This window comes from Chanos chanos, chromosome 8, assembly GCF_902362185.1.
Source record: "Chanos chanos chromosome 8, fChaCha1.1, whole genome shotgun sequence".
NCBI lineage: Eukaryota > Metazoa > Chordata > Actinopteri > Gonorynchiformes > Chanidae > Chanos > Chanos chanos.
This window is the reverse complement of record NC_044502.1, coordinates 46,746,855-46,758,754: the sequence shown is the minus strand read 5'-3', so window position 1 is coordinate 46,758,754 and position 11,900 is coordinate 46,746,855. Positions and strand designations below refer to the sequence as shown.

Below are 11,900 nucleotides of genomic sequence, written 5' to 3'. Positions count from 1 at the left end.
TTGGTTAGAGAGTTCTGTTAGAGAGTTCTGTTAGAGAGTTCGGTTAGAGAGTTCTGTTAGAGAGTTCTGTTAGAGAATTCTGTTAGAGAGTTTGGTTAGAGAGTTTGGTTAGAGAGTTCTGTTAGAGAGTTTGGTTAGAGAGTTCTGTTAGAGAGTTCTGTTAGAGAGTTCTGTTAGAGAGTTCGGTTAGAGAGTTCTGTTAGAGAGTTCTGTTAGAGAATTCTGTTAGAGAGTTTGGTTAGAGAGTTTGGTTAGAGAGTTCTGTTAGAGAGTTCTGTTAGAGTGTTCGGTTAGAGAGTTTGGTTAGAGAGTTTGGTTAGAGAGTTTGGTTAGAGAGTTCTGTTAGAGAGTTCTGTTGGACAGTTCTGTTAGAGTGTTCGGTTAGAGAGTTTGGTTAGAGAGTTCTGTTAGAGAGTTCTGTTAGAGAGTTCTGTTAGATAGTTTGGTTAGAGAGTTTGGTTAGAGAGTTCTGTTAGAGAGTTTGGTTAGAGAGTTCTGTTAGATAGTTTGGTTAGAGAGTTCGGTTAGAGAGTTCTGTTAGAGAGTTTGGTTAGAGAGTTCTGTTAGAGAGTTTGGTTAGAGAGTTTGGTTAGACAGTTCTGTTAGAGAGTTCTGTTAGAGAGTTTGGTTAGAGAGTTTGGTTAGAGAGTTCTGTTAGAGAGTTCTGTTAGAGAGTTTGGTTAGAGAGTTCTGTTAGAGAGTTCTGTTAGAGAGTTCTGTTAGAGAGTTCTTTTAGAGAGTTTGGTTAGAGAGTTTGGTTAGAGAGTTCTGTTAGAGAGTTCTGTTAGAGAGTTTGGTTAGAGAGTTCTGTTAGAGAGTTCTGTTAGAGAGTTCGGTTAGAGAGTTCTGTTAGAGAATTCTGTTAGAGAGTTTGGTTAGAGAGTTTGGTTAGAGAGTTCTGTTAGAGAGTTTGGTTAGAGAGTTCTGTTAGAGAGTTCTGTTAGAGAGTTCGGTTAGAGAGTTTGGTTAGAGAGTTCTGTTAGAGAGTTCGGTTAGAGAGTTTGGTTAGAGAGTTCTGTTAGAGAGTTCTGTTAGAGAGTTCGGTTAGAGAGTTCTGTTAGAGAGTTCTGTTAGAGAATTCTGTTAGAGAGTTTGGTTAGAGAGTTTGGTTAGAGAGTTCTGTTAGAGAGTTCTGTTAGAGTGTTCGGTTAGAGTGTTCGGTTAGAGAGTTCGGTTAGAGAGTTTGGATACAGAGTTCTGTTAGAGAGTTCTGTTGGACAGTTCTGTTAGAGTGTTCGGTTAGAGAGTTTGGTTAGAGAGTTCTGTTAGAGAGTTCTGTCAGACCGAGTCCTCGGCCTGTGTAAATCGGGGTTTAATTATCAGTCCTCGGCCTGTGTAAATCGGGGTTTAATTGTCAGTCCTTGGCCTGTATAAATCGGGGTTTAATTATCAGTCCTCGGCCTGTGTAAATCAGGGTTTAATTGTCAGTCCTCGGCCTGTATAAATCGGGGTTTAATTATCCGAAACAGTTTTCATCCATTATACTGTACAGCGTCTTATGATCCGAACCAAATCGGCGGAGGAGGAACCCTTTAGACGTCAGGCAGGAGAAAATGTTTATCTGTTTAGCTCCAGATGGGCGGGGCCGAGACACTCCAGATGGGTGGGGCCGAGACGCTTTAATGCGGATCTGTTTGTTGTCTGTGGCGTTCACTGAGTAAACAGTCAACTGATTTGATTAGAGTAGTAATCAAAGAACATTTAATCAATTCTGTCTGCAGTCTGCTTTTCATGTTCTGATCTTTTTTTTTTCTCTGAAAATCAAATTGTATTAGGATTACTCAAAGAAACAGAGGTAATATGAAGTAACAGAATTCTGAATTTTTCAGTAAACAGTCTAGTGTATAAAGCTACATTTCATCAGAAGTGTTTAGATATTTGATTTCTTACAGAAGACAAGCTGTTTTGGCTTTACACTGTAGCGTTAGTGTGGGTTATGTGATTAGTAACCCTGTGTTGTGAGGAAGACGTGTGTGTGTGTGTGTGTGTGTGTGTGTGTGTGTGTGTGTGTGTGTGTTTGTGTGTGGGTGTGTGTGTGTGTGTGTGTGTTTGTGTGTGTGGGTGTGTGTGTGTGTGTGTTTGTGTGTGTGTGTGTGTGTGTGTGTGTGTTTGTGTTTGCAGAAGAACTCTGTGTTCTCTCTCAGTAACGCCCTAGCATGTTTGTGCTCTTTAGAACCCAGCGGTTCCTGAGTGGGCCATTTTCGCCCGGTGTGGACATCGGTGCCCAGGTCCTGGTGGTATCTAATGATGGCAGACTGCTCTTCAGCGGAGGACACTGGGACTGCAGCCTGCGTGTCACCACGCTGGGAAAAGCCAAACTGGTCGGACGCATCTGCAGACATATAGGTGAGAAGGTCATCTCCTGACCTGGAGTAAAGTGTGTATTTGAGAGATGGAACTGAGCTCAGCTGGGCTCACAGGAGTTGATATGTGTGTGTGAGAGAGAGAGGTGTAGTGTGTGTGTATGTGTGCGTGTGTGTGTGTGTGAGCGAGAGGGAGAGATGTGCGTGTGTGTGTGTATGTGTGTGTGTGTCTGAAAGAGAGATCTATTGTGTGTGTGTGTGTGTGTGTGTGTGTCTGACAGAGAGAGAGATGTATTGTGTGTGTGTGTGTTAGAAAGTGTCTCTAAACTATTTATCTGTGTTCACTCTGTGTGTGTGTGTGTGTGTGTGTGCGTGTGCGCGTGCGCGTGTGTGTGCGTGTGCGTCTGTGTGTGTGTGTGTGTGTGTTATAGACGTGGTTACATGTCTGGCGTTGGATCTCTGTGGTATTTACCTCATCTCAGGCTCTCGGGACACAACCTGCATGGTGTGGCAGGTCCTCCAACAGGTCAGCTCCTCCCTCTCTTCCTCTTCCTCTCCCTCTCTCTTTCTCTCTGTCGTTCTCACTCTCTCTCTCTCTCCCCCTCTCTCTCTCTCCCTCCCTCTTTCTCTCTGTCGTTCTCACTCACTCTCTCTCTCTCTCTCTCTCTCTCTCTCCCTCGCTCTTTCTCTCTGTCGTTCTCACTCTCTCTCTCTCTTTCTCTCTCTCTCTCTCTCTCTCTTTCTCTCTGTCGTTCTCACTCTCTCTCTCTCTCCCCCTCTCTCTTTCTCTTTGTCGTTCTCACTCTTTCACTCTCACTCTCTGTCCTACTCGCCCCCACTGTCTCACTTGCTGTTTCACGTTGTTATAGTTGCAAGCGTGTAATAAAGCAAACTGAATCTGTTCCTGCCCTCTCACCTGTCTGTCTGTCTGTCTGTCTGTCTGTCTGTCTCTCTGTAGGGAGGTTTCTCCAGTGGTCTCTCTCCCCGGCCAGTCCAGGTACTCTGTGGTCATGACCAGGAGGTGACCTGCGTGGCCATCAGTACCGAGCTCGACATGGCAGTGTCAGGTTCAAAGGTGAGAGGTCAGGGAAATGTCAGAGGGGCTGCAGACCTGAGCTGTGAATCAGTGTGCTGAGGCCAAACGGTTCAGATTTGTTTTCGGTGAATCATCTCGTTCAGTCTCAGCTTTGTTTAGTCTGTCGGTTTGGTGTGTGTGTGTGTAAGCATATTAAAGCATGTGGTGTGTGTGTGTGTAAGCATATTAAAGCATGTGGTGTGTGTGTGTGTAAGCATATTAAAGCATGTGGTGTGTGTGTGTGTAAGCATATTAAATCTCCTTCTCCCTTGCTTTGAGTGACAGACTAATTTTTTCACAGTGACTCAGAAAATCAGAGAATCACAGTCAAATCAAAGACACACGTAAATTAGGTTTATATTTACAAAACATTCAGAACTTTAACTTTGTTCCCTCTCTCTCTCGCTGTCTCTCTCTCTCTCGCTGTCTCTCTCTCTCTCGCTGTCTCTCTCTCTCTCGCTGTCTCTCTCAGGATGGCACACTGATAGTGCACAGTGTTCGTCGGGGTCAGTTTTTGCGGACCTTGCGTCCGGTGTGTGAGAGCTGTCTGCCCGTGCGGATCTCGGCGCTGCAGGTGGGGATGGAGGGTCACATTGTGGCACAGACGGCCATGGAGGGGCGCCCCGCAGGGAGGGTGAGTGGGATTACTCTGTTGCCTGGTTACAGACTGGTAAACACCACTCCCCACCAACAAGAAGAAAATGGAATCAAGGGGTCTGTTCGCTCTTTACCAGTCCCCTGGCCCTAAGGTTATTGGAGAGGTGCATGACCTCTGACCTCCGACAGGGGAAAAGCACGCAGCTCTCTGCTGTGTCTCTGTTATTTATATTGTTTATATTTGAGTGATTAAAGCCCATGTTGTGTCTCGTACATACACTCTCACTCTATTCAACATCTGCAGCTTTTTTTTACCCACTCAGTTGTCTGGTTGGTGTCACAGAATTATGGCGATGACTCAGCATGTTTAAGAATTATGGCGATGACTCAGCATGTTTAAGAATTAGGGTTTCAAGCATAAGGGGCAGGAACCCCCTTGTTTTTACTTGAATCATTTTTTTTTATTATTATTATTTTTCCACAACTTTTCCAATTTTTGCCCCTAAAACCAAAACCATGCGTCGAAACGTCACCAGATTTGGTAGATTAGGTTGGTAGATTAGGTTGGTAGAGAGTCATTTCCAGAACAGTTGTCTACAATATGGCGTCCATTGGTCACATGACCTGACAGCCATCTTGAATTGAAATCGCCATTTTGAAAAGCTCAGCCCCCTTTACCCATTTGACAGAAAGTTGCGAAACTTGATATGCAGGTTCCCCTCATCACACGGAACAACTTGGCCTCTTGAATCTTTCAAATCTGCCACATTGGATTTTGAGCTAATTTGCATAATTATGATTTGCATAGTTATGACATCTTCTTCTGAACGGCTGGGCCGATTTGCAGAAATTTGAAACACGTCATCTTGAACCAAATCCTGACTGAAATTGTGAAGAAGAAGCTGCTGCATCAACAAACTTGGCCACCACTAGCCAATCAAGTTGCTTCATTTCCTAATTAATATGCTAATTAGCCAATATCATTCACCGTTTCATCAATCATTCTGAAATTTCTTGTGCACAATGACAAGGCTTCACTGACTTGATATTCCAAATTTGAAAGCAGTCCGTCGAGAAACACAGACTCCACAAGCGCTTGAACATGCACATTTTAAACCCAATTTTTAATATGTGAAAAATATACTTAAAAATCTTGTGTTCCTGAACCATAACTTTAACTGATGCCAGTGTATTGCCTTTGGCGTATGCTCTATCCAAACTGTGAAGGAATAGTTCCTACATCAGATAACACCAGAGCTACATGCCAGTCAATCTACAAAGGTCTCAGAATCGGTGCTCAAGAATGACTGTGTTTGAATGGATATAAATTCTAGACAGTAGCTTAAAAAGTATGCAAACTCCACACAGAAAGGACCCTGGCCACCCGGCTGGGAACCGAACCCGAAACCCTCTTGCTGTGAGGCGACAGCGCTACTCACTGTGCCACCGTGCTGCCCTAGTGTATGTTCTCCCCGTGTCTGCGTGGGTTTCCTCCGGGAACTCCGGTTTCCTCCCACAGTCCAAAGACATGCAGGTTAGGTGAATTGGAGACACTAAATTGCCCTTAGGTATGAATGTGTGTGTGAGTGTGTTTGTCTGTGTGTCTGCCCTGCGATGGACTGGCGACCTGTCCAGGGTGTTTCTCCGCCTTTCGCCCTATGAGCGCTGGGATAGGCTCCAGCACCCCCCGCGACCCTAATCAGGAGTGGCTTAGATAATGAGTGATGATGAGATGAGAGCTTAAAAAGTGTGAATACTGTGCATTCTTCTCTAAGCCCAAAGGTTGATTCTTCTGTATGAAAATGTTGTACACTGATGACACGGTTTGGCTGCCACATTGGATTTTATGTTACAAATTCAGTTTGTCCTTCTACCGAAACAAAACACTGGGAACTCCTGAGACTTAATAGGTTTGTTTCTCCCTCTGTCAACAGTCATCCCAATGATGGAGAATGCCATAGGTCACATCATTTAGTGACCATCTTGAATTATCTGTAAGACTCTTAAATGCCACTGCATGGCACTAGCAATGCCCCATAATCTACTATAATGCATTCCCCAAGTCCCTACTAACTAGTTCCAGCTAGTTTTATTAACAATGAGCCAATAGTTTTATCTCTCATCAAGTTCTTCTTCACACTGGCCTGTGAAAATCTTCATCACAGATTTTTAGTGCGTGAAATTAAAGACCCTTAGGCAATTAGCTTATTTGTGCTTGGACCCCAGAATTGCTGCTTGCAGCTACATTTTTTCACAGTATTTATATTCTCCACAAAGTACTTCTCACAGGACCACTTCCATAGCTGCCACAATACACTGACCACACAGACCATCCTCTCAGACACGGAGCTGAGGAGACGGAGATGGAGGAATCTCAGAATATGTTGAACAGTGACATTTGTTCAAACATCTCAGATCTCTCTCTTTTTTTTCACTATTCCTCCATCATATGTGTACCTGAAAATACTCCGAGTGTGGGGGTGGGGTCTGCTCTCTGACGATGAGAGGTACGGTTCAGGATTCTGACAGTTAACCCCTTAATAGCAGGAAAGAATAAGAGACTCTCCAGCTATGATCTTGGCAGGCCTGTCATGGTGAAATCCGTTTCTCTTTTTGTGGGTCAGATGGAGAAAAAATGAAATTGGTTCTGTTTAAAGGTGTGAATGAGCTGACGGTGTGTGTTGGTGTGTGTGTGTTTCCTGCAGGAGAAGAACGCGGTGCATGTGTATTCAGTGAACGGCATGCTGCTGGCGTCCGAGGCGGTGGAGGAGCAGGTGACAGCTGTGTACCTGGTGCCTGAATATGTTATCCTGGGCACTGCGGAGGGCAACCTTCACATCCGAGACATGTACAGGTACACAACTCCACAGTCAAACAGACAAACCACAGAACACAACCAAACAGAATGTCATGTCCGAGTCATGTCCGAGTCATGTCAGAGTCATGTTGTTGTAGAGCCAGACTGCTAAATGAAACAAATGAAAAGGTTTTTTTGTGTGACCGTGTCTGTGTCTGTGCCTGTGTGTGTCCGTGTGTGTGTGTGTCCATGTGTGTGTGTGTCCGTGCCTGTGTGTGTCCGTGTGTGTGTGTGTCCGTGTGTGTGTGTGTCCGTGCGTGTGTGTGTCCGTGCGTGTGTGTGTCCGTGCGTGTGTGTGTCCGTGCCTGTGTGTGTGTCCGTGTGTGTGTGTGTCCGTGCCTGTGTGTGTGTCCGTGCGTGTGTGTGTCCGTGCGTGTGTGTGTCCGTGCGTGTGTGTGTCCGTGCGTGTGTGTGTCCGTGCCTGTGTGTGTGTCCGTGTGTGTGTGTGTCCGTGTGTGTGTGTGTCCGTGTGTGTGTGTGTGTGTCCGTGTGTGTGTGTGTGTGTCCGTGCCTGTGTGTGTCCGTGCCTGTGTGTGTCCGTGTGTGTGTGTGTCTCCGTGCCTGTGTGTCTCCGTGCCTGTGTGTGTCCGTGTGTGTGTGTGTGTGTGTTAGCCTGAAGCTAACCGTATCACCCCTGGCCCTGATGGTGCCGATCCGGAGTGTGTCAGTGACTAAAGAATGCAGTCACATCCTCGTGGGTCTGGACAACGGAAAACTCATTGTGGTGGGAGCTGGCAAACCAGAGGAAGTAAGAGTCTTTTCTTTCTTTTTCTTTCATAGACGGCAGTCCTCTCATACTGTAGCCCTGTCTAATTCATACTCTTATACTGTAGTTACAGCCCTGTCTAATTCATACTCTTATACTGTAGTTACAGCCCTGTCTAATTCATACTCTTATATTGTATTTAAGTTTTTATTCGTTAGTGAAGTAACATCATAGTAATAGTGTATTAGTGATGTAACATTATAGTAATAGTGAATAGTGTATTAGTGTTGTTACATAATGGGAATGGTGAATAGAGTATTAGTGTTGTTATATAATGGGAATAGTGAATATTGTATTATTGATGTAACATTATAGTAATAGTAAATAGTGTATTAGTGATTTTTTAACATTATGGTAATAGTGAACAGTATATCAGTGATGCAGCATTATGGTAATAGTGAATAGTGTATTAGTGATGCAATATTATAGTAATAGTGACTAGTATAATTGTGATGTGGTGAGATTTAGTTCTGGGTGTATTATGTAGTAATGACAGAGTAATATAATAGTCTTAGTGTTTTAATAGTGTGTTGTTGCTGTGTTGTATTGGTGGTGGTTCAGTGGTAGGACTATGTGGTTGTAGTGTAGTGTAATCTGTGTTGTATTGGTGGTGGTTCAGTGGTAGGACTATGTGGTTGTAGTGTAGTGTAATCTGTGTTGTATTGGTGGTGGTTCAGTGGTAGGACTATGTAGTTTTAATAGTGTGTTGTTACTGTGTTGTATTGGTGGTGGTTCAGTGGTAGGACTATGTGGTTATAGTGTGGTGTAGTCTGTGTTGTATGGGTGGTGGTTCAGTGGTAGGACTATGTAGTTTTAATAGTGTGTTGTTACTGTGTTGTATTGGTGGTGGTTCAGTGGTAGGACTATGTGGTTGTAGTGCGGTGTAATCTGTGTTGTATTGGTGGTGGTTCAGTGGTAGGACTATGTGGTTGTAGTGCGGTGTAATCTGTGTTGTATTGGTGGTGGTTCAGTGGTAGGACTATGTGGTTGTAGTGCGGTGTAATCTGTGTTGTATTGGTGGTGGTTCAGTGGTAGGACTATGTGGTTGTAGTGCGGTGTAATCTGTGTTGTATTGGTGGTGGTTCAGTGGTAGGACTATGTGGTTGTAGTGTAGTGTAATCTGTGTTGTATTGGTGGTGGTTCAGTGGTAGGACTATGTAGTTTTAATAGTGTGTTGTTACTGTGTTGTATTGGTGGTGGTTCAGTGGTAGGACTATGTGGTTGTAGTGCGGTGTAATCTGTGTTGTATTGGTGGTGGTTCAGTGGTAGGACTATGTAGTTTTAATAGTGTGTTGTTGCTGTGTTGTATTGGTGGTGGTTCAGTGGTAGGACTATGTGGTTGTAGTGCGGTGTAATCTGTGTTGTGTTGGTGGTGGTTCAGTGGTAGGACTATGTAGTTTTAATAGTGTGTTGTTGCTGTGTTGTATTGGTGGTGGTTCAGTGGTAGGACTATGTGGTTGTAGTGCGGTGTAATCTGTGTTGTATTGGTGGTGGTTCAGTGGTAGGACTATGTGGTTGTAGTGCGGTGTAATCTGTGTTGTATTGGTGGTGGTTCAGTGGTAGGACTATGTGGTTGTAGTGCGGTGTAATCTGTGTTGTATTGGTGGTGGTTCAGTGGTAGGACTATGTGGTTGTAGTGTAGTGTAATCTGTGTTGTATTGGTGGTGGTTCAGTGGTAGGACTATGTAGTTTTAATAGTGTGTTGTTACTGTGTTGTATTGGTGGTGGTTCAGTGGTAGGACTATGTGGTTGTAGTGCGGTGTAATCTGTGTTGTATTGGTGGTGGTTCAGTGGTAGGACTATGTGGTTTTAATAATGTGTTGTTACTGTGTTGTATTGGTGGTGGTTCAGTGGTAGGACTATGTGGTTGTAGTGTAGTGTAATCTGTGTTGTATTGGTGGTGGTTCAGTGGTAGGACTATGTGGTTTTAATAGTGTGTTGTTACTGTGTTGTATGGGTGGTGGTTCAGTGGTAGGACTATGTGGTTGTAGTGCAGTGTAATCTGTGTTGTATTGGTGGTGGTTCAGTGGTAGGACTATGTAGTTTTAATAGTGTGTTGTTACTGTGTTGTATTGGTGGTGGTTCAGTGGTAGGACTATGTGGTTGTAGTGTAGTGTAATCTGTGTTGTATGGGTGGTGGTTCAGTGGTAGGACTATGTGGTTGTAGTGTAGTGTAATCTGTGTTGTGTTGGTGGTGGTTCAGTGGTAGGACTATGTAGTTTTAATAGTGTGTTGTTGCTGTGTTGTATTGGTGGTGGTTCAGTGGTAGGACTATGTGGTTGTAGTGTGGTGTAATCTGTGTTGTATGGGTGGTGGTTCAGTGGTAGGACTATGTGGTTGTAGTGTGGTGTAATCTGTGTTGTATTGGTGGTGGTTCACTGGTAGGACTATGTAGTTTTAATAGTGTGTTGTTACTGTGTTGTATTGGTGGTGGTTCAGTGGTAGGACTATGTGGTTGTAGTGTGGTGTAATCTGTGTTGTATTGGTGGTGGTTCAGTGGTAGGACTATGTGGTTGTAGTGTAGTGTAATCTGTGTTGTATTGGTGGTGGTTCAGTGGTAGGACTATGTAGTTTTAATAGTGTGTTGTTACTGTGTTGTATTGGTGGTGGTTCAGTGGTAGGACTATGTGGTTGTAGTGTGGTGTAATCTGTGTTGTGTTGGTGGTGGTTCAGTGGTAGGACTATGTAGTTTTAATAGTGTGTTGTTGCTGTGTTGTATTGGTGGTGGTTCAGTGGTAGGACTATGTGGTTGTAGTGCGGTGTAATCTGTGTTGTATTGGTGGTGGTTCAGTGGTAGGACTATGTGGTTGTAGTGCGGTGTAATCTGTGTTGTATTGGTGGTGGTTCAGTGGTAGGACTATGTGGTTGTAGTGCGGTGTAATCTGTGTTGTATTGGTGGTGGTTCAGTGGTAGGACTATGTGGTTGTAGTGTAGTGTAATCTGTGTTGTATTGGTGGTGGTTCAGTGGTAGGACTATGTAGTTTTAATAGTGTGTTGTTACTGTGTTGTATTGGTGGTGGTTCAGTGGTAGGACTATGTGGTTGTAGTGTAGTGTAATCTGTGTTGTATTGGTGGTGGTTCAGTGGTAGGACTATGTGGTTGTAGTGCAGTGTAATCTGTGTTGTATTGGTGGTGGTTCAGTGGTAGGACTATGTGGTTTTAATAGTGTGTTGTTACTGTGTTGTATGGGTGGTGGTTCAGTGGTAGGACTATGTGGTTGTAGTGCAGTGTAATCTGTGTTGTATTGGTGGTGGTTCAGTGGTAGGACTATGTGGTTGTAGTGTAGTGTAATCTGTGTTGTATTGGTGGTGGTTCAGTGGTAGGACTATGTGGTTGTAGTGTAGTGTAATCTGTGTTGTGTTGGTGGTGGTTCAGTGGTAGGACTATGTAGTTTTAATAGTGTGTTGTTACTGTGTTGTATGGGTGGTGGTTCAGTGGTAGGACTATGTAGTTTTAATAGTGTGTTGTTACTGTGTTGTATGGGTGGTGGTTCAGTGGTAGGACTATGTAGTTTTAATAGTGTGTTGTTACTGTGTTGTATGGGTGGTGGTTCAGTGGTAGGACTATGTGGTTGTAGTGCGGTGTAATCTGTGTTGTGTTGGTGGTGGTTCAGTGGTAGGACTATGTGGTTGTAGTGTAGTGTAATCTGTGTTGTGTTGGTGGTGGTTCAGTGGTAGGACTATGTAGTTTTAATAGTGTGTTGTTACTGTGTTGTATTGGTGGTGGTTCAGTGGTAGGACTATGTGGTTGTAGTGTGGTGTAGTCTGTGTTGTATTGGTGGTGGTTCACTGGTAGGACTATGTAGTTTTAATAGTGTGTTGTTACTGTGTTGTATGGGTGGTGGTTCAGTGGTAGGACTATGTAGTTTTAATAGTGTGTTGTTGCTGTGTTGTATTGCTGGTGGTTCAGTGGTAGGACTATGTGGTTGTAGTGCGGTGTAATCTGTGTTGTATGGGTGGTGGTTCAGTGGTAGGACTATGTGGTTGTAGTGTGGTGTAATCTGTGTTGTATTGGTGGTGGTTCACTGGTAGGACTATGTAGTTTTAATAGTGTGTTGTTACTGTGTTGTATTGGTGGTGGTTCAGTGGTAGGACTATGTGGTTGTAGTGTGGTGTAATCTGTGTTGTATGGGTGGTGGTTCAGTGGTAGGACTATGTGGTTGTAGTGTGGTGTAATCTGTGTTGTATTGGTGGTGGTTCACTGGTAGGACTATGTAGTTTTAATAGTGTGTTGTTACTGTGTTGTATTGGTGGTGGTTCAGTGGTAGGACTATGTGGTTGTAGTGTGGTGTAATCTGTGTTG

At 44.1% G+C, this 11,900-nt stretch overlaps 1 protein-coding gene across 1 annotated transcript in view; it reads left to right on the top strand.

The window, feature by feature from the left end:
- nbeal2 (neurobeachin-like 2) overlaps positions 1-11,900 on the top strand; it is a 74,685-nt gene that overhangs the window by 61,551 nt on the left and 1,234 nt on the right. Inside the window, 6 exon segments of the mRNA XM_030783267.1 lie at positions 2,174-2,346; positions 2,735-2,829; positions 3,262-3,378; positions 3,851-4,012; positions 6,681-6,829; positions 7,445-7,580. Of these exon segments, the coding sequence (XP_030639127.1) occupies positions 2,174-2,346; positions 2,735-2,829; positions 3,262-3,378; positions 3,851-4,012; positions 6,681-6,829; positions 7,445-7,580 (832 nt within the window).